Here is a 25258-nt window from a genome sequence, read left to right as displayed (position 1 = left end):
CAGCTGCTTCTGGACCCGCGATGGTAAGTAGAAGCTTTATTTTCTCTGCATCCGCCACGCCATCATACCAGATAGATCTCGAATCTCTGCCTGAACCAACGCCAGTTTTCACTGAGATTGCCTTGGTACCTGAGCGGTTGTGGAACTGGAATCCCGAACATCATCTTGCCTGGTTGCTGTTGCTGCTGGTCACTGTTCGCTGAGTTGCAACTACATGGATTTAACAGTTCACTCCTGGAACCATGTTTTGTTATGCTCTTGACGTAGCATAAACTGCTTCCTTGATGTGCACTCTGACAAAGGAAGGTTCAAACTTGAAGATAGCTTTAACATGTTTATTAAACCATTAACAATTCTCCGACTTGGTTTCGACGCGACTGTTAATCCTGCTATAGCTACTCAGACTGACAAACCAGTCTGCTACAATCCACGTGGTGTGAGTGATGTTCAATCAACCCTGTGTCTGTATTCACTGAGAGTCTCCACTGGAACGAGACTGAGCATGTGTGATGTGTCCTTTTATATGGGTTGGTGTAATGCCCTCCTGTGGTAGTGTCACCTCTGTGTGTATCGTGACTGCCCATTGGTCGTGTCCTATCTTACTGACCTATTGGTTGACTGCCTGTGTGTCATGTCTCTGGTGTTCCCTCGAGTGTCTAGCTAGGTGTAGTGTATGTACATTAACCCTCTGTGTACTTACAGTGATGTATATCACCACAACCGCTAACGGGGATTCAGGACAGGGCAGTTTCCACAGGGTGGGTAGGAGAAGGGAGTCTCTCTGACATTTACAAGGAACTTATGGGGTCGGAGGAGACGCAGACCAAGGGGCTAAAGCGCAAGTGACAGGAGGAGCTGTGAGGAGAGAGAGAGGATGGTCTATGGACGGACGCGTTGACTCAACGCGTCCGCAACATGTGCCAGGCTCAGCCTGATACAATTCAAGGCCGTTCATCGGGCTCACATGACAGTGGCCAGGATGAGCAGATTCTTTGGGGTGGAAGACAGGTGTGCAAAATGCGCAGGAGGACCAGCGAACCATGTCCACATGTTCTGGGCATGTCCAAAGCTTAGGGGATTTTGGCAGGGGTTTGCAGATGACATGTCCATGGTGTTAAAAACAAGGGTGGCACTGAATCCAGAGTTGGCGATTTTCGGGGTGTCAAAAGACCCGGGAATCTGAAAGAGGCAGACGTTCTGGCCTTTGCTTCCCTCGTAGCCCGGAGACGGATACTATTAGCATGGAGGGACTCAAAGCCCCCGAAGTCGGAGACCTGGCTATCAGACATGGCTAGCTTTCTCTGTTTGGAGAAAATCAAGTTCGCTTTGAGAGGGTCACTGTTAGGGTTCGCCCGGAGGTGGCAACCGTTTGTCGACTTTTTCGCGGAAAATTAATCGTCAGCAGAAGGGGAGGGGGGGGTCGGGGTTAGTTTAGCTTAGAGTAGGGGGTTAATAAAGGTGGGACCTGTAAGGAAGGGAGGCGGCTTTTGCACTATGTTTATAGTTTCATGTACATTGTTTATTTTGTTGTTGTTACAATACCAAAAATACCTCAATAAAATGTTTATTAAAAAAAAGAACATTACAGAAACTGCCAGCCTGCCCTCCTCCCTGTAACCCTAGAAACTGCTCGCTCATCCACCCTGGCCCCGTAACCCTAGAAACTACCAGACAGCCCTGCCCCCGTAACCTAGAAGTGCCAGCCCGCCCCTGTAACCCTAGAAACTGCCAGCCTGTCCTGCCCCCTGTAACTCTTGAAACTGCCAGCCCGATCTGTCCCCTGTAACCCTGGAAACTTCCTGTTCGTCTGCCTGCTCCCTGTAGCACTAGAAACTGCCACCCTGCCCCTCCTCCCATAACCATAGAATTTACAGTGCAGAAGGAGGCCATTCGGCCCATCGAGTCTGCACCAGCTCTTGGAAAGAGCACCCTACCCAAGGTCCACACCTCCACCCTATCCCCATAACCCAGTAACCCCACCCAACACTAAGGGCAATTTTGGACACTAAGGGCAATTTATCATGGCCAATCCACCTAACCTGCACATCTTTCGACTGTGGGAGGAAACCGGAGCACCCGGAGGAAACCCATGCACACACGAGGAGGATGTGCAGACTCCGCACAGACAGTGACCCAAGCCGGAATCGAACCTGGCACCCTGGAGCTGTGAAGCAATTGTGCTATCCACAATGCTACCGTGCTGCCCTAAGTAACCTTAGAGATTACCAGCCCATCCTGCCGTTGTAATGATGGCAAACCCCAGCCCCGCTCGATCAGTATAAATGTGGACCAATTGGCGACGTGAGAATGTGATTTTGCGGTTACAAAAGAGGTCACATGGCGAGAGTGTGGGAGTTATTCCTGGGAGCGAGGGCAAAGCAGAAGTGTTGTATATAGTTGTTGAACTCAGTTTTGTTGGGAGTCCTTGTCGGCACCGATTTAGGGACCTACAACATTCTACATGGTGCCTGGAGTTGGCAGTACGGCACAAGGGCTTTGCCGCATTGACCCACTCGACTTTGATGAAAATATTGTGGATTGTTCAGAAAAACTCTAGAAGGAATGGAATATTTACTGCTGTGCTGCACTATCTGACAAGTCAAAAAAGATGCCGACGTATATGCTATTAAACTTTGCAGGCTCTGAGACTGTCTAAAAATTCGAATCATTATTTTCGAAACAGAGGAGGAAAAAGAAGACCCCAAGATAATCCGGAAAAAATTTGAAACATCTGTCTCCCGGTAAAAACATAATACTTGATAGACATGCATTCAATTCAATAAACCAAAGAGTAGGTGAATCAACACAATCTTACACGGCCACCCTAAAACATATAGGCAAAGAAATGTATATTTGGAACTCTCACTGATGACCTAATCAGGGATCGAGTAGTTCTTGGAAGATACCGTGAATTGGTCCACAATCTGCTGCTGTGAGAAAAGGACTTAATGTTAGAAGTAGTCATCAATATCTGTCTGTTAAATGATCAATCAGAGAAAAGAAGCATTTAGTCGGGAAACCAAGGTATTTGCAGTACAAAAAGCACCGTGCTCTAACTGCAGCACCCACCGAACAGAACAGCTTGTTTTGCATATAATAAGTTGAAAAACATGCAGGGAATGGATCCACATTGCCAAGTGCTGCAGATCCAAACCACTGCAGCCCTCCTCTGCCATCAGCAGATCCTCTAGGGGTATGAGCGTTAGTAAGATGATTGAATTGGAGTTCGACCAAAGCAGTGAAGCTACAGAGCCTCCAACAACACTCTATTGGAATAGTGTTGACAACATCACTGGAAAGGGTGAGATCTTCATCACTCTCAAAATAATTCGACAAATAGACCCGTTTGCAGCACCACATCCCAGCACCCAGATGCACCTTGTGACTTATGGCAGACAGAAAATCCACAGCGAAGGTGTAGCAACCCTCCACTGCACAAAGGGAAATTTCAAGTTCCATACAGTTGACGAGAATGAAAAGCCTCTACAAAGTCTTCGGGACAGCGTTCCATTGGTGCCTGTTCAACTTGGTCCAGAATTCCATGCCTTACAACTCGGGTTCAAGCCCCAGAGATGAAAGCATATAAGGACCTCTTCAACTGTGACATAATTAGTAAGCTACCAATTATATATCATATGAGACCAGATGATTCAGTACCACCAACAGTCTATGCTCCGAGAAGATTACCAATAGCCACGAAGCAGAAAGTAGTCACTGAGCTGCATCATTATGATCATGGCTGATCATTCAACTCAATAGCCTGATGCCACCTTACCCCCATGTTCTTTGATCCTCTTCTCCCCAACTGCTTCTTGAAAACATACAGTGTTTTGGCCTCAACTGCTTCCTGTGGTAGCGAATTCCACAGGCCGACCACTTTCTGGGTCAATAAATTTCTCCACATCTCAGTACTCAATGATTTACCCCATATCCGTATGTGACGCCTGGTTCTGGACACCCCCACAGTTGGGAACATCCTTCTTGCATTTACCTGTCTAGTCCTGTTAGAATTTTATAGGATTCAATGAGATTCCCACTTGTTCTTCTCAACTCAAATACAAATTTATCCAAATTAATCTCTCCTCATACGTCAGTCCCGCCATCCCAGGAATCAGTCTGGTAAACCTTCGCTGCACTCCCTTTATCGTATAAACATCCTTCCTCAGATAAGGAGACCAAAACTGCACACAATATTGAGGTGTGGCCTCACCAAAGACTTGTATAATTGCAGCAAAACACCCCTGCTCCTATACTCAAATTCTCTCGCTGTGAAGGCCAGCATACCATTTGCCTTCTTTACCGCCTGCTACATCAGCGACTGGAGTACAAGGCCACCCAGGTCTCATTGCACATTCCCCTCTCCTAATTTATGGCCAATCAGATAATAATCTGCCTTCAAATTTTTGCTACCAAAATGGATAACCTCACATTTATCTAAATTATATTGCATCTGCCATTCATTTGCCCATTCACTCAACCTGTCCAAATCACATTGATCTCCGCATCTCCTCACAGCTCACCCAGCTTTGTGTCATCTGCAAATTTGGAGGTATTACATTTAGTTCCCTCATCTAAATCATTTATAAAATTGTGAAAAGGTGGGGTCCCAGCACCGCTCCCTGCAGTACCCCAGTATTCACTGCCTGCCATTTGGAAAAAGAACCGTTTATTCCTACTTTTTGTTTACTGTCTGCCAACAGGTTTTCTATCCATCACAATACATTACCCCTAATCCCATGCATCTTAATTTTACAGGTTAATCTCTTTGTCGAAAGCCTTCTGGAAGTCCAAATGAACCACATCCACTGGCTCCCCTTCATCAACTTTACTAGTTACACCGTCAAAGAATTCCAGCAGATTTGTCAAGCGTGATTTCCCCTTCATAAATTGATGCTGACTCTGTCCGATCCTGCCACTGTTTTCCAGGTGCCCTGCTATAAAATCCTTGATAATGGACTCTAGAATTTTCCCCACTACTGATGTCAGGCTGTTTGCTCTCTACCTGCTCCCATTCCTCAGGTCTGTTGTTTTTCTTGGCCAATTTGTGTGCTTCTTCCTTGGATGTAATACTATCTCTATTTTCCCTTGTTAGCTATGGTTTGGTCACCTTTCCTGTTTTACTTTTGCACAAGACAGGAATAAACAATTGTTGTAGTTCACCCATGCACTCCTTGAATGTTTGTCATTGCCGTTCCACTGTCATCCCTTTAAGTAACATTTCCCAAACCATCATAGACAACTCGCGCCTAATATCATCGTAGTTTCCTTTATTTAGATTCAGGACCCTAGTCTTAGAATCAATTACATTCTCCACCTTGATGAAAAATTCTATCATATTACGGACACTCATCCCCAAGTTAGGATGGCCTGTTCACCAGTTGATTCCTCAATGTATTGATCCAGGGGCAGCACTGTGGCGCAGTGGTTAGCACTGCTGCCTCACGGCATCGAGGTCCCAGGTGCGATCCGGGCTCTGGGTCACCGTCCGTGTGGATTTTCCAATTCTCCCCGTGTTTGCGTGGGTTTCGCCCCCACAACCAAAAGATGTGCCAGGTCGGTAGATTGGACAGACTAAATTGCCATTTAATTGGAAAAAATTAATTGGGTAATCTAAATTTATTGGGAAAAAAAAGTATAGATCCAGAAAACCATCCCGTATACACTCAAGGAATTCCTCCTCTATGGTATTGTGACTAATTTGATTTGTCCAATCTATATGCTGGTTAAAGTCACCCATAATTACAGATGTTTCTTTATCGCATGTGTCTCTAATTTCCTGTTTAATGCCATTCCCAACAACAGCACTTCACTTTGGGGGTCTATATACAACTAATGTTTTTGTCCTTGGAGTTTCTCATCTCTACCCATACAGATTCCACATTGTCAGAGCTAGTGGGCAGGATTCTCCCTGGACTCCTGGATCACATTCCCCGAATGGGCGGAAGATTGGGCGTTGGGGGAAAATCAGGACGCGTGAGTGAGGTCCATGATGCATGCTGGCGAGGGGATGTAAATAAATGCAAATTGTCTTAATGGGCTCTATTTAGTGGGCCCAGCATCCTACGCTCTGGCCTCCTATGATTTTCCAGTCCCCGCGGCTGAGAATCACATCGGCGCGGATCACTTGTAGTTTTTACCAGCATCGCCCTGATGTGGTGGACCTCAGTGAGCCAAGGGGGCCTTGGCCTACTCCGATGTCCACCACACGGGCCACACTGGTAGAGACCATCCCCCCAATAATGCACTGCCTGCACACGCCACCTCTAATAATAATAATAATCGCTATTGTCATAAGTAGGCTTCAATGAAGTTACCGTGAAAAGCCCTTAGTCACCACATTCCGGCACCTGTTCGAGGAGGCCAGTACGGGACCCCCTTTTACACGTCCCCCCTGCTCTAATAGGGAGACCCTCCCCCCGGGGACCTCTGTAATAAGGGGACCCCCAGGCTCTGCTGCAATAGGGAGATCCCCACACGGCCCCCAGACAGGGACCTCTGTAATAGGGGGAACCTCCAGCGATCCCAGTAATAGGACGACCCACCAGCGAGCCCTGTAATAGGGGGCCCCCCCTCAGGGACCCTTGTAATGGGGGATCCCCCACTGTTACTGCCAACCCAGGGCCCGATCCTGGGGTAGTATAGGTAGTAAACATGGAAAGGGTTGCAGGTGCGGAGGGGGGCTGCCGTCGGCTAGGTAGTCGACGATTCTGGAGGCGATTAGAGCTGATAACCCCTGTTGCCTCAGGAGCCAACACCTCACCCGGGGGTGCACTTCAAAGGTGCTGGGAACTGTTGAGCGTACGAGGATGAAGGCGTCGTGAATGCTGCCTGGGTCTCGGGCGCAGACGTGCATCTCGTGGTCACACACCAGCTGCATGTTAATGGTTTCAGTTTGTGAAGACCACCCCCTCATGCGCCGATGGTCGTAAGGGGTCATGCATCCTGTTGATCACCTCCTGGACCTGGGGCATCCCAGCGCTGGGAATGAACCCTGCTGACCGGGCATTTGGTGGGCTCAGTCCACATTTAAGCTGATATATTGTGCTGACTGGACATACAGGGCCTCCGTTACGGCACGGATGTACTTGTGCACGAGGTTTGGGAGATCCCTGACGGGTCCCTACACGGCGCTTGGAAGGACCCCATGGTAAAGAGGTTCAGGGCAACTGTCACCTTGAAAGTTACTGGGACGTGTGTCCTTTCCCATACCTCCGTGGTTCAAGTGCTCTATGATCTGGCAGATATGCTCTATGGTTCCCCTGCTCAGCCAGAGTCTTCGACGACATGCCCGGTCCGACTGGTCCTCGAAAAACTCCTCCTTCCCACCTCCTCCTTGGCCTGTTTTGCAGCCAGCTCTCCAACCTCACTGGCTGGCTCATGTCCCTCTGGGATAGGCTGCTCTGCTGCCGGGTCTTCCCAGAACAGCTCCTACTTGAACAGCCTCAGTGCACCCCCAGGGCAGCGGCGGCTAGGTTGAAGGCCACCATTCCTGGTTGGATTCCAAAACCCATTGCCTGCAGGGGGTGAAAGGCAGACATGTTAGCATGGTTGGTACCCCCCCCCCCTCCCCCCCGTGGCCAGCTAAGTCCAACTGGCTACATGGTGGCCCCGGCCTGCCCTGCAGTCCCTGCCCCCACATATCCCCCTCCGCCAGCCCCCCACACCATCCCCACACCCAACCCGGCCATTTCCCCTGGCACTCTGCCCTCCGTACCACACCCCTGGCTCCATCGCTGGTCGGCACCACGGGGGCCTCTGGCCCCAGCACCCATCCCTGCTAGCAGGGGTACCAGTGGCTGGGGTTACCCATGCTAGAGGTACCCTCTGTCCTCCCCTTCCGGCGTCCTCCTATAGGGGCTACCGTGGGCGTTGCCCTTGGGTGGGCCACATGATGCCCCACCAGCGGGTGGTGCCCAGTTGTGGGTGGGGATTGTGCGATGGTGGTGGTGTGGAGGAAGTGGTTCGGAGTGGGGGGGGTTGGTTGGATGCACCCACACAGCCAGTGATACTCTATGGAACCATGGGCCACATTGGATAGTCTGTGGGATGCACAGCACTGTGGCTACCTTGCAGAAATGGCTGTCCGTGCCTGGACACCCCGGTCCCGGGAGTTACCATGACGCCACAGTCCATCCCCTGGTCAACCCCCGCTATTGCCCCTGGCCCTGGCAGATGCCCTCCAGCCAACCATGCCAGCGGCAGGACCAACAGCCCCCAGTCACATCTCTGGGAACATGTCCTACCCCCGCTCTCTCCCTCAGCAGCCACTGTGCCTGTTTCACAGTTTTTAAAACCACAAGTGAACCCGCCGTCAGTAATTCCTCCTGCCGGAGGCAGAGCATCACACGAGCACCGGAGAATATCAGGACAGGCCTGTTAATGATATGCCAACAATGTTTACGTGTTGCGTAGAATGCATTCATGCCCCTGTCGAGGCACCAGAGCATGGCATTCTGTTGGGCATCTGGCACCAGCCTCGATTTTCGGCTGATGCACAATTCCCAATTGCGTTCTCCGATTCCGGCATCGGCCGACGGAGAACTCCCACCCGAAGCACTTCAATATGGATAGACTGGGGAGAAGATGACTTGTCATTCTCCTTAAAAAGGATTCAAAAGGTGATTCAATAAATTCTCACAGGGAAAACATTTACAGGGCTATGAGCAAAGAGCAGGGGAGTGGAATTAATTGGATAATTCTACCAAAGGCCTGACACAGGCATTATGAGCTGAATGACCTTTCTATGCAGTGTCATTCTATGGTTGGATATCTAGATGATTTCCACCCAACACATTAACCAAGCTTTTATTCTTTTCAGATGCCAACAAACATCCTGCAGAGTTCCAACCTTTTATTGACAGTTTCACAAACATACAATGCTGAGCGAATGTTTAAATCATGAGTGTGTGAGGTTTTTATTTTCATGAGCCAGTTTTTGCACAACCACTGGAACCTCAAGGCCTAAATATAAATATATCTCAAGCTGCACATTTGAATGGATCTCAGTGTTCTGATTTGGCATTTGTTTTTCAATGGGACAACTGTGCTCAAAGCAAGTCTTTTCAAATTTCAAGTTCCGTGAAATTAAAAAAATAAAACCTAGCAAAGATGAAACATAACCACAAATTCGCATATTCCAGATTGATGTAGCGAAAATGGGCCATGGGTTGTAGCTTAGATACCCGGAGAATGAAATTCCAATGGGCAGCCAAATTGCAAAATGGGTTGATCATTCAAATGACCCCAAGCCCTCTTACTTTGATTCCAGGATATTGTCCGTGATCTGGATTTGGCCAGTTGCAATCACATTAGTGGTTGTTGCTCCAGTGGTGCTGTTCTGATTGAACAACTGCCTGCCCTCAGATCGGCCTGCAGCTCCAGGAGGTAGGAGGAATGGGAGCCCCAAGACAAGGCAGTTAATTGTCCGATGGCAGCAGAATCGGAAGGGGGCTCCAGGATACTGGCTGAGTCGGTTGCTCTTGCCTTCCGCACAATCGGAATGGGCCTCCAGGATACGGGCTGAGACAGTGTTGCTCCTGCCTTCCTTCACAGCCGATGTGACAAAGTTCAGCGTAGGGCAACAGAAAAAGTATTGAAAAAAATGTTATAAACTTCCAGGGAGTGAATGCTACAATCAAGGTTGTCAAGGCTTTTAGTATAATAATTGTTCTCCTGTGATACAACTTAACTGGAGTTATAGGATAAGCATTTATATGATGACATATCAAAGCATTGGAAATGGTGTGAAAAAGTGTGGTTTGTTGAATTAGGTTGAGTCTTAATATTTTAGGAGGGGCTGGTTAGCTCCCTTGGCTAGATAATTTAAGCGTGGTGCAGAATGCCAGCAGAACGGATTCAATGGCTGTAGTGGCTAAGGTGGTTCTTGGAGCCTGTCCCTTTGTCTTGAAGCATTGTGATATGACAGCATGAGCTATGATAAGCACTCTTGGGCAATGAGGATGCCACATTGAGAGAGAAGTATTTGGGAGGAGCATGGGATTGGCTTGATAAGTTGGGTAAGTGACGATAGTGAATGTGGGGAAGAAAAGTGTTCAAGAATTAGTTGGTGCATAGGGTGTAGTAGTAAAGGGCAAAAGAATAACAATAATTAGTTGAGCATTGAAGTAAGTTGGGCTTTCAAAAATCTGAGTCATGAGAAGTCAGATGCAGGAAACTAAGAATTTGGTTTGGTGGCAGGAAAGTAAACATGTTGGCAAACAAGCGTTGGAAGAGACAACGGGAAAAGAATTGAGAGAAAATAAAAGTGATAGTCAGAAAAAGGAATTTGGGAAATAAAAGAATACTGAAGAGGGCGTCTTAAAAGATTATAGAGAGCATGCTTCTAAAAATACAGATGGGGTGGGAACAGTCCTTTACAAAATAAAGTGTTGTTGAATCTTTGCATCACGAGTGTGAGAAAAGGCCTTAAAACTGTGACAACAGATCATAGAGTCATTCACCACAGAAAAGGCCCTTCGCGCATCGAGTCTGTGCTGGTCAAAAACAACCATCTAACTATTCTAATCCCATTTCCCAGCACTTGGCCTATAGCCTTGTGTGCCTTGGGTCGCAAGTGCACATCTAAATACTTCTTAAATGTTATGAGGATCTCTGCTTTTACCATACTTTCAGGCAACACATTCCGAACTCCCACCCTCTGGGTAAAAATGTTTTTCCTCACACCCCCTCTAAATCTATGCCCCCTGGTCATTGATCCTTCCACCCAAGGGGAAACGTTTATTTTGGTCTACTTCTATCTCTGCCGCTCATAATTTTATACATCTCAATCATGTCCCCCCTCAGTCTCCTCTGCTCCGAGGAAAACAATCCAGTCTATCCAATCTCTCTTTATAACTAAAACTCTCCAACTCAGGATTTTCACATCTACATTGAGCAGCGTGATGGTCTGTAGGATCCACATTCAGTCAGGTCTTTGTCTTTCTTGGGTACCAGCGAGATTGAGGCTTGTGCTGGTGTTAGTGGCAGAGTGCCCCTTCCTAGCAAGTCTAACATCTCCCCGCAAGTGCAGGGCCAGTGCTGTCACAACGTTTTTGTAGAGGTCTGCCAGGAATTGATCTGGTCCTGCCGCCTTTTTCCTATCCTCCCCCACAACTGGTATGTCCAGTTTAACGAGGAATTGTTCCATCCTCGAGTCCCCCTCGGAGGGCTCGGAGATGTACAACCCCCGATAGAAGGCCTCAAATGCTTTGTTGACCTTTTCCAGTTCGGCTACCAGCCTGCCGTATTGTCCCTGATTTGCGCTATTTCCTTCATGGCTGTCTGCTTTCTCAGCTCGAGTCAGCAGGCAGCTGACTTTGTCTCAGTTGTCGTAAAAAGTCCCCCGTGTCTAGCAGAGTTGGTGCACTGCTTTTCTAGTGGAGAGGTCAACGTCCATTTGTAGCTTTTTCCTCTCTGCCAGGAGCTCTACGGTCAGGGCCTCAGAGTATCACCGGTCCACCTTCAGTATGGAGTCGACCAGCTGTTGTCTAGCCACCCTCGCCTGCCTGTCTCTGCATGCTTTGTAAGCGATAATCTCTCCCCTGATCACAGCCTTCAGTGCCTCCCAGGAGGGTGAGGCCTCCCTGTTCTGATTATTGGTAATGTACCCGTCTATGGCCTGTGATATTGTTTCGCAAAAGGCCTCATTGGCGAGGGCTGTGCCAACCTCACATTCATGTAGTGTGGAGCATGGTTGGAGATTATAATTGCGGAGTTTTCTGCTCTTACTACCCCTGGAGGCGTTGATTTTCCCACTACAAAGTAGTCAATCCAGGTATATACTTTGTATACCTGGAAGAAGGAGAACTCCTTCTCCCCTGGGTGTGTGAACATCCATGGGTCCACAGTCCTCATCTGTTTCATGAAGATTGTGGTGATCTGCCTATGGGCCATATCACAGTTGGATTGTGTGAGACCTCCAACCAGAAGGTGATGGTACGGACACACCATGTGGCCTCCAGACCAAGGTCACGTGACCTGGAGACCTGTCTATGAAGAGTGGCTCATCCGGCCATCACCAGGAAGAACACGAGGCAGAGGGTAATAAAACGTACATGTAACAGGTCAGCAGAAGTTGTAGTTTCAGAGGAGTGGCAAGACTCCATGGTAACGTGCTCTGTAACAGATTGCCATCCTACTGCATGAGACACAATAAAATGATCTTGATTGGATAGATCAAAGTGTTTGGTGAGTTCATCTTAAAATACAAAGGACCAAACACAACAAAGGTGTCTAGCTCCTTCGCCATGTTTGATGTTTTCCCCATTTTGGGGTTTGAACCGTCTGTCAGTGGGTCCTGTATGAAGTTAAAGTCGTGCCCCCCCCCTCCCCCCATGATGATTAGGTGCATGCATACTCAGGGATTTCTGCAACGGTCTTCTTTATGACTTCCATGCCATCCCAGTTGAGAGCGTATACGTTGACCATAGAACATAGAACAATACAGCGCAGTACAGGCCCTTCGGCCCACGATGTTGCACCGAAACAAAAGCCATCTAACCTACACTATACCATTATCATCCATATGTTTATCCAATAAACTTTTAAATGCCCTCAATGTTGGCGAGTTCACCACTGTAGCAGGTAGGGCATTCCACGGCCTCACTACTCTTTGCGTAAAGAACCTACCCCTGACCTCTGTCCTATATCTATTACCCCTCAGTTTAAGGCTATGTCCCCTCGTGCTAGCCATTTCCATCCGCGGGAGAAGGCTCTCACTGTCCACTCTATCTAACCCTCTGATCATTTTGTATGCCTCTATTAAGTCTCCTCTTAACCTTCTTCTCTCTAACGAAAACAACCTCAAGTCCATCAGCCTTTCCTCATAAGATTTTCCCTCCATACCAGGCAATATCCTGGTAAATCTCCTCTGCACCCGTTCCAAAGCCTCCACGTCCTTCCTATAATGCGGTGACCAGAACTGTACGCAATACTCCAAATGCGGCCGTACCAGAGTTCTGTACAGCTGCAACATGACCTCCTGATTCCGGAACTCAATCCCTCTACCAATAAAGGCCAACACTCCATAGGCCTTCTTCACAACCCTATCAACCTGGGTGGCAACTTTCAGGGATCTATGTACATGGACACCTAGATCCCTCTGCTCATCCACACTTTCAAGAACTTTTCCATTCGCCAAATATTCCACATTCCTGTTTTTCCTTCCAAAGTGAATCACCTCACACTTCTCTACATTAAACTCCATTTGCCACCTCTCAGCCCAGCACTGCAGCTTATCTATATCCCTCTGTAACCTGCTACTTCCTTCCACACTATCGACAACACCACCGACTTTAGTATCGTCTGCAAATTTACTCACCCACCCTTCCTCTAGGTCATTGATAAAAATGACAAACAGCAACGGCCCCAGAACAGATCCTTGTGGTACTCCACTTGTAACTGAACTCCATTCTGAACATTTCCCATCAACCACCACCCTCTGTCTTCTTTCAGCTAGCCAATTTCTGATCCACATCTCTAAATCACCCTCAATCCCCAGCCTCCGTATTTTCTGCAATAGCCTACCGTGGGGAACCTTATCAAACGCTTTGCTGAAATCCATATACACCACATCAACTGCTCTACCCTCGTCTACTTGTTCAGTCACCTTCTCAAAGAACTCAATAAGGTTTGTGAGGCTTGACCTACCCTTCACAAAGCCATGCTGACTATCCCTGATCATATTATTCCTATCTAGATGATTATAAATCTTGTCTCTTATAATCCCCTCCAAGACTTTACCCACTACAGACGTGAGGCTCACCGGTCTATAGTTGCCGGGGTTGTCTCTGCTCCCCTTTTTGAACAAAGGGACCACATTTGCTATCCTCCAGTCCTCTGGCACTATTCCTGTATCCAATGATGACATAAAAATCAAAGCCAATGGTCCAGCAATCTCTTCCCTGGCCTCCCAGAGAATCCTAGGATAAATCCCATCAGGTCCCGGGGACTTATCTATTTTCAGCCTGTCCAGAATTGCCAACACCTCTTCCCTACGTACCCCAATGCCATCTAATCTATTTAACTGGAGCTCAGCATTCTCCTCCACAACATTATCTTTTTCCTGAGTGAATACTGACGAAAAATATTCATTTAGTATCTCGCCTATCTCTTCAGACTCTACACACAACTTCCCATCCCTGTCCTTGACTGGTCCTACCAGGACCACTGGTGCCCCTTCCAGGACTATCAATGCTAACCTTGATGTACCGTCCCCAGGGTCCATAACCATCCTCGTCACTGTAAACATCGATCTCTTGTTAAGTCGTTTGGCTACCTCCCTGGCTCTCCTGTAGCATGCATGGTACATCTGTCCCACCCAGGCCTTTCGTTCCCAGTCGGTCCTTTTCCCTCAGGTGTGTCTCTTGGAGGAAGACTATGTCGGCCTTCATACTAAGCAGGTGGGCGATGACTCTGGATCTTTTCACCGGGGTGACGAGTCCCACGTCCTAATCAGCAGGGAAGAGGTGGGGACAGGGCCCAGCGCAGGAGTTGGATTTAACCATCATTTATGTTGCATTTGCCTTTGGCCACACACACACCGAGCTGGCCTCAGTGGAACTCAAATGAAAGCAGGGTTGGAAGTGAGCTGCCTTTCAGCCTTCGCTTTTCTCTTCAGGCCTCCTGCGGATAAGCTTTTAGGGAGGGAGGAGGGGAAGTTTGTGTGCGTGTCCGGTTCACTATCAATCTCAGGGTTCTTGTTCTCACTCATACAGCCACTCTCCCCATTTGGGACGACAAGCTTTACGAATTTTGCCGCCAAGGAGGAATCGGAACAGCTATTCCTCACACCACCCGAAGATCCGAGCTGCCCCAACCGGATATTGTTCCTCTCCAACTGCTGTTCTTCATGGCTTCCCTGGCCCACTCCGCCATCTTGACTTCTGTGCACCTTTACGGGGTTGACGCCTGTATAGGAGGGCAAGCGAGAGAGAGCAGAGCCAAAGACAGAAAAGAATGCACCATGGTCACACACACACACTGCTTCTCCAATCAGACTGTTCTTCTCCTACATTTGCTGCTGAAAAATGGTGATGGTAGGGACAGCTCCTTGCAGATCTGTCTGTCTACCTATCTGTACCTTGAACAGAGTCTGCAGGTCAGATTGTATGTTGGACAATCTATTTTAACATAATATAATTGTATTTGGCAAACTTTCAAATGATTTGTTCGAGATGTGAAGATCACTGGCAAGGCCAGCATTTATTATGCATCCTTATTTTCCCCTTTGAAAGGGATTTTAGTAAAAACGTATCAGAAGAGTTAAATTGAATGGCAGGAAATCAAAACCAACTAAAACTGAAAAGGCTTCTGTCAACAGAATGGGCTCGATTCTCCCCGACACCAAAATTGTGATGGACGGAGAATGGATTCTGACGCCGGAATCAGGGGCGGCGCCGGTTTGACGCCAGTCTGCCATGCTCCGCCCCCTCCAAATCAGCATCATCGGGACACGTGCCGCTGCAACGCCGTTGGCGCGTCATCGGCCCACCCGTGATGCTCCTCCCCCAATGGGCTGAGTTCCCGACAGCACAGGCCACGTGTGGTCACAGCGGTCAGGAACTTGGCGCAGCGGCTGCAGACAGTGTCCAGCGCCGTCACACTTGCCCGGGACCCATCCCGCTGGCCGGGGAGGGGGCTTCTGCTAGGGTTGGGGGGTGGGCTGTGGGGTCGCGGTTGGCAGGTTAGGGTTCCGAGCGTGACTGGTGCAGGCAGCAGCCCTTAGCATGCGCAGCTGAGGACCTGGCGATTCTGCGACGCGATCAGCGGACGTTTCATGCGGCACCAGTGCTAACCCCTCACCGGAATTTGTGAGGAGTTCGTGCCGATTTTCCTGCTGTGAAACTCCGAAGGATTCTCCGTTCGTGCCGGCACTTAGCCTCAAGAACGGAAAATCCAGCCCCATATTCTTTACCAGTGCTAAGTTAACTAAGATCAAGTATTATGCTCAGGAATAGTTCACTGGTTGCTATATTGCCCTTGCTTAATGGAAAAAAAAATTGGGGAGGCGGAGGGTGCAGTATAATTCGACATGTCTAGGTATCCGTGCCCCCAACTGGAGATCAAAAACCCTTGCATGTCTGAAATGAATGATTGATGAGTTTTAGGCAGTTTGACAAATAGTTTTTGCTTTGAATATTAGCTGTGAAGTTGCTGAGCATACCCCTTAATAGATTAATTCACTCATATTTCATTAGATTCTCTTTTGCCTCTCTAGTCCTCTCTGATCTTCTTCTCTAACCCTGCAGCCAAAAATTTGGTACACCAAAAGCTATTTATCCAAAGGGGAACAAGTTAATCAATTCAACAATATCGTTCGTGAGGTCACATTCTTGTAAACTCTGGAATTGCAAGCCACCAGCATAAACACTCTGCTCAACAGATTATCTCTTCAAGCCTGTTAATTTGTCAGCTATCTAATAAATTTAATTCTCAATGAATGTCAACAATTTCTTTCAGTCTCAGAAATAATCTCAACTTTAAATTGATAGCCCCGAACAGGCGCCGGAATGTGGTGATTAGGGGCTTTTCACAGTACTTCATTTGAAGTCTACTTGTGATAATAAGCGATTTTCATTTCATTTCAGAAACTCAGTTAATGCTGGGTTATCTTGATACCACTGAACAACTTTTTCAATCTGTTATTTATTTCATTAAATAACTCTTGCTCAGTAATTGTTATTCAAAATGCTGGGAAACCCGGTCTACAACTAATATGCATTAATCGTGCACTCAACATTCATATCGTAACAGTTCGGATTTAACTTGATAAATTATTTTTAGTTCTGGACTTGCTATCAGACTTTGATGATTTGAGGAAAAGGCATTCAATTTACTCAACATCTTGTGTGCAACCTAATTGAGAATTGGAAATGGAAATTCATATTCAACCCAAACTGGGCAATGCGGAGTTTGACAAATGAAGGGGTTAAGGATTCATCTGGTTTCTTGACATCTATTTATCAGGATATCTAAACTCAACAAGTCCGGTTGTTTGTTCTTTTTGGAAGTCAGATTTAGAAAGAAGATTTTAGATAAAGATACCCTGGCTTAGATGCCTGTACAAGAGGCAATTTGTAGGAATAGATGGTGTATAACCTAAGAATTACTAATATCAGAAAGGACAGACATACAATTAAAAGAAGTTACACAAAATGACTGTTAGCTGAGTTAGCAATACTAAAGACACAAAATGGCCTTTAGCTGAATTGGCCACATTCCTGAACAACCATTAACTGGGTTAAGTTGCAAACTGGTATAAATAACATCATTTAATGACAGACAGCAGACAGGGAGACCAGGATGATTGATATTAAGGCATTGAATGGGAAACAGACATGGGAGATTCTAGGGAGTACTTCACCAGCGAGTGATAACAGCTCCACAGGACAAGGAGCATTATGTACCCTCGCCAGCCCATGGTCAGGTGCAGGCAGGAAAGATAATTTTAACAGTTAGTATGAGTGATTTCTTCATGAAGTCAGGGACTGATAAGGTACCAACCCACTTTACGTAATGTCAAATTTAATTGCATATATAACTAATGTATGTAATGTATAACCAATATTATTGGACAAGGTCCAGCCGGAATAGGCTGTGTAGCTGTTTTGAAAAATGTATAAGAATGGATGTTTTCCTTTGTTGATGGAGAGGCGGTCTGGGACTTTAACAGATGCCATCTCTCCGCCTGTGATATAAACCGTTTGATGAGAGGACCAGCAGCCCTGGGCGTTGAGTGATTTCTTTGAGATCCTCTCGCGCTAACAGTTCTCACTGGACAGACAAGCAGACAGAGAGACAGAGAGAGACTACCTGAAGAGCTTCAAACTTCAGTGAACCTTCAGAAACAAAGACAATCAACTTGGCATGAAAGGAGTACATGAATTTTGTGGAGATTTGATCTCTCAAAACATATCAAACCACGTCGTAATTACTTTGAAAGGCAGCCATTTTTATGTAGGCAGAAAGTTAAGTTGAAATGACAGCCTTGACTGGCAGAGAAACATTCAAGGAGCCTCAACATCAGGCTATAATCTTCATTAGTCAATACAAATCGGTGAAATCTCGTGCATAGTCTGTAAAGTAAAGGTGTCAGCTCAATTGGTGACACACTCACTTCTCGTGAGGTGTGGTTTCAGGCTCCAATCCTCGCTCCACTCCTCAGACTCGAGCACAAAAACAAAATGGAGGCTGACACTCCAGTGCAGTACTGAGCTTCACTGGTTGCAGGTTACATTTAACAATAAGATGTTAAACCAATGCCCCCATCTGCCCTCTCTGGTAGATGCAAAAGTCCCACTGCACATTTGAGAATACGAGAGTTTGTGTTCTGTCCTAGATTTAGACCACAATCAATGTCATAAAAAAATTGTTTATCTGTTCATCAGTAACAGAAAATACTGGCAAACGCAATGGGTTTAGCAGTATCTGTGCAGAGGGGAACAATGAGCGTTATCTCGGTTTCTTTATTCATAGATGCTGCCAGATCTAGATATTTCCAAAATGTTCTGTTTTTATTTATGTTTTCCAGCGTTCACAGTATCTTGCTTTGAAATTATCTATTCATTATCTCATTGCTGTTAGTTAAGTTGTAAGAACCTCTGCCCTTGAGCTTGTTCAGGCATTCAATAAGGTATGTTTGTAGGAACTTGCTGTGTTAACTACACTTCAAAAGTAGCTCACTGGCTGCTGAATGCTTTGAGACATCCTGAGCTATTTATTGCAGCCATATAATTGTAATCCTTTTTTTCTTCTTGCAATAGTTATTGATTGTCCTGCTATTTGTAGCATTAAGAATTGTTGGTGAGAGCACAAGGTATATCAAAGAAGAAACTCAAATTTTGGCATCAACATCATGAACTGACAACTTATGGGTCTTGCTCTGCATGTTGTGAAGTGTACATTGACTTTATGTAGTTCCTGAAGAATGCAACTCACGACCCACTTGAATGGTATCATTCATGGAGATAATTGGGCAAAATATTAGCCAATTACTTTGGATTAGCAATTTTAGAGTATAAAACTGAAAACGGATTTGGTTAAAAAGCACTGCGAGTGAGGAATGAGTAGTACAAACAGCCCTTTACATCGCTTTGCTGGGGAAACATTGTCAACAAGTCTGTTCATCAACTTTGTATCAAGAGATTTCTAAACTCACATTAGTTACGGTTGAAATAGAAAAAAAGAGCTTTGAAAGAGTCTAGAGGAATTTGTCATAAACAGTAAACTTCAAAACTCCCTTCAGACTTTTTCCGAGTCTCAAATGGGTTTATTATATTAAATGGTTGCATCTGTTGTAAATTCAATTTGATCAGTTTACTCATTCCAAGATCAACCTCAAAAAAACCTAGGTATTCTTATTAAACCACATTAGTATGTGCCCCAGCAGAGAAAAAACCCCAAGTCCAGTAGTAAAAACATGTGTCACTATCAATTTATACATCAATTACCATGAGAATGCAACATGTACAGTGTCTAAGCAGTACACTAGACCCATAACAGCAGTTAAAAAATCACAATTCTATATGTCTACAATCTGAAACAAACCTAGCAGTCTTTTTTGATCAGGAATGGTCTTGCAAATCACTTAAAATTTAAGCAACTTGAGGAACAACGAAATCACGATCATTCCTTTGATAATTCAAGCAGTTGATGATAGCGGAGTAGAGCACAAGGCACACTTCCAGCAAGATACCTTTTTTTCCACAGGATGTCAGATTTGTCAACATACAAAAACATTACTTTGTATCTTTACAAGCAAACCATCCATAGCACTGATTTGGTACAGTCCAAAAGAATTATGACTATTTAGTGCAAAACAATAGATGTTGAGGTCAGATACTCTACATTGACACCATTTGAATTATAGCACTACATCTTGGGTCGCCAGCCACCAATGAACTGCAAGAGCTTCTTAATCTGCAGTTTGCTAAGCTTAAAGTCTTCAGACAGGATCTCTTCTGTCAATTGTACAAGTAAATTTCCATCAATTTTTTCAGTCACAAATAGTGACATAATCTCTTCAGGAAGACCAATAAATTGCAGGCACTTTGACACCTCTTCGATAGAAAGTCCACAAAGGTCAGACGGTGGCTGCCAGGGTGATCCATCACCACATGAACGTGGTGCTAAGTGCAGATGCAATGGAGGAAGAGAAGAAGGGATAGAAAATATATCCTGTGTACCTTTGTTATCAAAATTGTCTTCAGGTAGATCTGTTGAACAAATCTGAGGATCCTCAGCCCCATCTATAGTTGAAGACAAAAACAGTGCTTCTAGGTCAACTAGTTCCTCGATACTGAATTTGAGTGTACGTGGTGGTAAGGTGGGGCATGACTGACTTTGCTGCATGTTACCTGCTAAAAACTTTTCTCTGTAGCCCTCCGAGGAATAACTGATTGATCTTGGGCATCCAGAAGGAACAAAGTGGAATTCGCTATCCTTGGATTGTTGCTGTTTTGGGAAGATATTAATTGGAAAACCCTCACAGCCCTCAGCACACTCAATGTTACCATACTGAAAGGGTATTGACACTATGCTCTTTGGAGTACTTGGCATTTTGTGGCGAGGATAACTGTAGTAACTTCTGTGTTCAGATCCAAAATTATAACAATCTTGCTCAACATCCCCGTAATGTTGGTTTGGCCATGATGATCGATTTGAAGGGCGGTCCAATATGGGGCTTCTGAGTGCGGGTTTTGTTCCACTGTCCAAAGCATTAGAGTTGATCCAGTCACAAGGATAACAGGAAGCTGGGGAATGCTTCTCACTGGGTGGAGGTGCATCATTCTCTGTGGCACCACTGCAAATAAAATAAATCATTTTAGGCACTTGAAAATATTATTCTCCTGTAATAGATCCCTTCCCCTAAACTGAAATTATCCAGGTGACAATCAATTTCAAATTCAAACAATGTACAAACTGCAAAAATGCAAACATTTGTGTCCAAATGCAATGTTAGGCAAATATACTAGTTTAGGGGCAGGTAACTTACTGAGAATGAAGCACTCCAGAAAGAACAGCAAAATATGTTGTTTTAAAATGAAAAACTAGAAGTCCCTAAATGCAAACCACTGGTGACTAAGGCATAGTCTGTTCTATTAAACAAGTGCAGGGAAACCAATGTCAAAAATTTCAGCTCTGTTTTACTGATAAGGGCAAGTAAAATTGTCTGGTCTAGTCAGAATGGTTCATTTATTCCCTGGCTTTACTGACTTAGGGGAATTATATATAAAAATCACAGAACTGTCATTTCTGCATTGGCTCTCCGAATGAGCACTTCATCCAGTGCCAGTTTCCTGTAACCATGCTTCTTTTTAAATAATCACCTAATTTTCCCTCTTGAATATGTTGATTGAACCTGCATCGACCACACTCTCAGGCAGGGCATTCCATACCCTAATCACTTGATCTATGAAAAAGTTCCTTCTCATATCATTTTTTGCTTCTTTTGCCAATTACTTTAAATCTGTGCCCTTTCATCCTCGATAATTTCAGGAGTGGGAACAGTTTCTCCCTCTGTCCAGACCCCTCATGCGAATACCTCATCAAATCTTCTCTCAACCTTCTTTCTCCAAGGAAAACAGTACCAACTTCTCCAATCTTACTTCATAACTGCATGACTGAAGTTCTTCATCCCTGGAACCATTCTCATACTCCTCTCCTGCACTCTTGCCAATGCCTTCACATTCTTGTGGGACCCAGAACTCGAGCTGTGGTCTAACTATAGTGTTGTGTACAAGTCCAACATAACCTCCTTGTTCTTGTACTCTATGCCTCTATTAAAGCCGGGAATTGTGTGTGCTTTATTAACTGCTTTCTTAACCTGTCCTGCCACCTTTACTGACTTAAGCATACATCCACATCCCTCTGCTCCTGCATCTGCCATTATAGAACCCTTTACTTTATACTGCGTCTCTATGTTCTTCCTACCAAAACGTATTACCTCCTTTCTCCGTAATGAACTTAACCTGCCACCTATCTTTCTGTGCTGTAACTTTTCTATGGTTCACTCATTTCACCAACTTGCCTAAATTCTTTTAAGGTTCTACATTTTCCAGTTTACAATATTTCCAGGTTTTCTATAGTCTGTAAATTTTGAAATCGCCCTCAGTAATGATCTAGATCATTAACATACAGCAGGAAAAACAACTGTACCAATACTAACTCCTTTCTTCACCCTGAAAAACAAACTAACCACGAGGGTGTTTCTGGTCCATTTTGTATTCATGTTGCTACTGTCCATTTTATTCCCTGAATTATAACTTTTCTCACAATTCTGTTGTGCGGCACTATATCAAATGCCTTTTGGAAGTCCAACGCGCCACATTTCTGCCCTGACCCGCCGGACGGATTCTCAATGGGGTTTCCCATTGTGGGGCAGCCCCACGCTGTCGGAAAACCCCCGGGTGCTGGCAAAACGGAGAATCCCGCCCCATATATGCATCAACAACATTGCCCTCATTAATCCTCTATGTTACCTCTTAAAAACTCCAGCAAATTAGTTAAACACTATTTTCCGTTATGAGATCCATGCTGGCTCTCCTTTAATTCGTATTTGCACATGTGACTGTTAATTCTGCCCTGAATTATAGTTTCTGTAAGTGTCCATAGAATTCCCACAGTGCAGAAGAGGCCATTGGGCCCATCGGGTCTGCACTGATCCTCTGAAAAAGCACCTCATCTCGACCCCCCCCTGTCTGATCTCCTTAACTCCACCTAACCTGGACACTAAGGGGCAATTTAGCATGGCCAATCCACCTAACCTGCACATCTTAGGACTGGGGAGGAAACGTGAGCATCCGGAGGAAAAACATGCAGAACATACAGTGCAGAAGGAGACCATTCGCCCCATTGAATCTGCACCGACCCACTTAAGCCCTCACTTCCACCCTGTCCCCGTAACCCAATAACCCCTCCTAACCTTTTTGGTCACTAAGGGCAATTTATCATGGCCAATCCACCTAACCTACACATCTTTGGATTGTGGGAGGCACCCGGAGGAAACCCACACACACACAGGGACAACGTGCAGACTCCGCACAGACAGCGACCCAGCGGGGAATCGAACCTGGGACCCTGGCACTGTGAAGCCACAGTGCTATCCATTTGTGCTACCGTGCTGCAGACACAGAAAGAAAATGCAAACTTCAAGCAGCCACCCAAGGCCGGAATTGAACATGGGTCCTTACGCTGTGAGGCAGCTGTGCTAAACACTGTGCTGCCTTGCCGCCCTCACTGTGCCTCCTCACCACCCTCACTGTGCCTCCTCACCACCAATGTTAAACTGACAGTTCCTTTAGTTCCTTTATTTCTGGGCGGCACAGGAACGAGAGTTCAATTCTGGCCTCGGGTGACTGTGTGGAGTTTGTACTTTCTCCCCGTGTCTGCGTGGGTTTCCTCCAGATGCTCCGGTTTCCTCCTACAGTCCAAAGATGTGCAGGCTCGGTGGATTGGCCATGCTAAATTGCGTCTTAGTGTCCAAAAGGTTAGGTGGGGTGACTGGATTATGGGGATATGGTGGAGGCATGGGCTTAAGTAGGGTGCTCTTTCCAAGGGCCGGTGTAGCATTGATGGGCCGAATGGCCTCCTTCTACACTGTAAATTCTATGATTCTATGACAGGTCCGTAGCGGCTGGACAAGGTGCCTTGCTCACTTATAAAAGTACAGACGGCCTTTCCAATACCTCCTCCTTATCAAATTTAAACCCTTCAAGTGACTGAATGTCCTCCTATTTCATCATAGCCTGGGCAGCATCTTGTTCCTTGGTAAAAGCAAATGTAAAGAACTCAGTTAATGCCCCAGCCGTATCCCCTGTTATGTGTAAATCCCCTTTTGGATCCATAATTGACCCGACTCCTCCTTTTACCACTCTTTTACTATTTATATGCCTTATATAATCATATAATAGTGAACTGCCATTTGGTGCATCAAATCTGATCTATCAAAGAATAAGCTGGTTAAACCCATTTACTTTCTCCCCCGCTCTTTCACATATTTTTACAATGTTTTTCTCCTTCAATATTTACCAAATTCCCTTTTCAAGACGACTATTGAATCTGCACCCACCACTCTGGGGTGCATTCCATTTCTCAACTACTCATTGCATTAAAAAAACTTTGTTCTCATGCTGCTTCTGCTTCTTTTGCTAATCATCTTTAAGTTGTGTCCCGTGGTTATTGATTCTTCAGCCATTAAAATCTACTTTTAGTCTTCTCTGCTCCAATGAGAATAACTTGAACTTCGCCAGTCTATCTAATTAACATAACTAACTGTTCTGATGAAAGGTCATCGACCAAAATTGTTGTTTACCCATTGCTTTTCTCTCTCTCTCTCACGTGCTAAATGATATGCTGTGTTTCCAGAACTTAGTCTTTTATTTCAGATTTCCAGCATCCTGGAGTTTTGTTTTTGTAAAGTTGCTTCATTGACAGAAAAGAGAGGATCAGTTACAGTGCACTGAATAAAGGAGGATGAAAATTATGTACTCAAGGGCCCACATTTTTTATATATGCAAAGGGTCAGAACAAGTGAATGTGTCAGGCCAGACAAGGGAGTCAGAGCAGGGAGTAGGGGACTGAGGGCCATGAAAGGGAGTCAGGAAAGTAGAGCAGACAGGCGTATAGAGATACTTGGAAATGACATGAGTAAAATATCAAATTTACTCAGCCCTACAAAATTAGGGTATTGGCAAAAAAAAGACAACTCTGGAGTAGACTCGAGGGTAGACAGATTCACTGAAGTAAACGGGAAGCAGAGCAATTTAACGCAGAGAAATGAATAATAATGCAGCTAGCATAGAAAAACAATGATTGGAAGCATGAACTCAATGGAAAAATATACTGGAATATTTGGCTAGAGTTTCAAAGGAGGACAGGAGCAGGCCCTTCGGCCCTCCAAGCCTGCACCGACCATACATGATTCCTTGAAACCATGTAAAGGATGATAAAACCATAAAATCTTTGAATACCATTTTAATTTAAGTAAGGGCATATGCACAAGAGTGAAGAGACAGTAAGAAATCTGTCTCAAGCAATTATACCAGTCAGTTAGAATACGGTGTGGAGCTTTGGGTGTCCAACTATAAAAAAGGAAAGTGAGGCCAGAGTGCACATAATGCCATAAGAATACTGGAGATGGAAAGTTAGGATAGAGGTTACTGGGATGATTTCCACTGGCTCGAGAAAACTAAAAGGAGAAATTATGAAGGAGTGACCAACCCATTGCCTTTGGTTGGCAACCAGGACAAGGGATCATCAT

General features: G+C 45.6%; 1 protein-coding gene across 3 annotated transcripts in view; it reads right to left on the bottom strand.

Moving 5' to 3' along the window:
* Nucleotides 1-18491: 18491 nt before the first annotated feature.
* garem (GRB2 associated, regulator of MAPK1) overlaps nucleotides 18492-25258 on the bottom strand; it is a 98231-nt gene continuing 91464 nt past the window's right edge. For 2 of the 3 annotated variants that reach the window (XM_072467846.1, XM_072467847.1), the window contains one exon: nucleotides 18492-20800. In XM_072467846.1, the coding sequence (XP_072323947.1) occupies nucleotides 19870-20800 (931 nt within the window). In that variant the 3' untranslated portion in view covers nucleotides 18492-19869. The remainder of the gene's footprint in view (nucleotides 20801-25258) is intronic. The other variant, XM_072467848.1, reaches the window with a different exon arrangement.

Source organism: Scyliorhinus torazame, chromosome 11, assembly GCF_047496885.1.
Source record: "Scyliorhinus torazame isolate Kashiwa2021f chromosome 11, sScyTor2.1, whole genome shotgun sequence".
Lineage (NCBI taxonomy): Eukaryota > Metazoa > Chordata > Chondrichthyes > Carcharhiniformes > Scyliorhinidae > Scyliorhinus > Scyliorhinus torazame.
The sequence above is the reverse complement of the archived record's forward strand: the minus strand, read 5'-3'. Positions and strand labels throughout refer to the sequence as shown.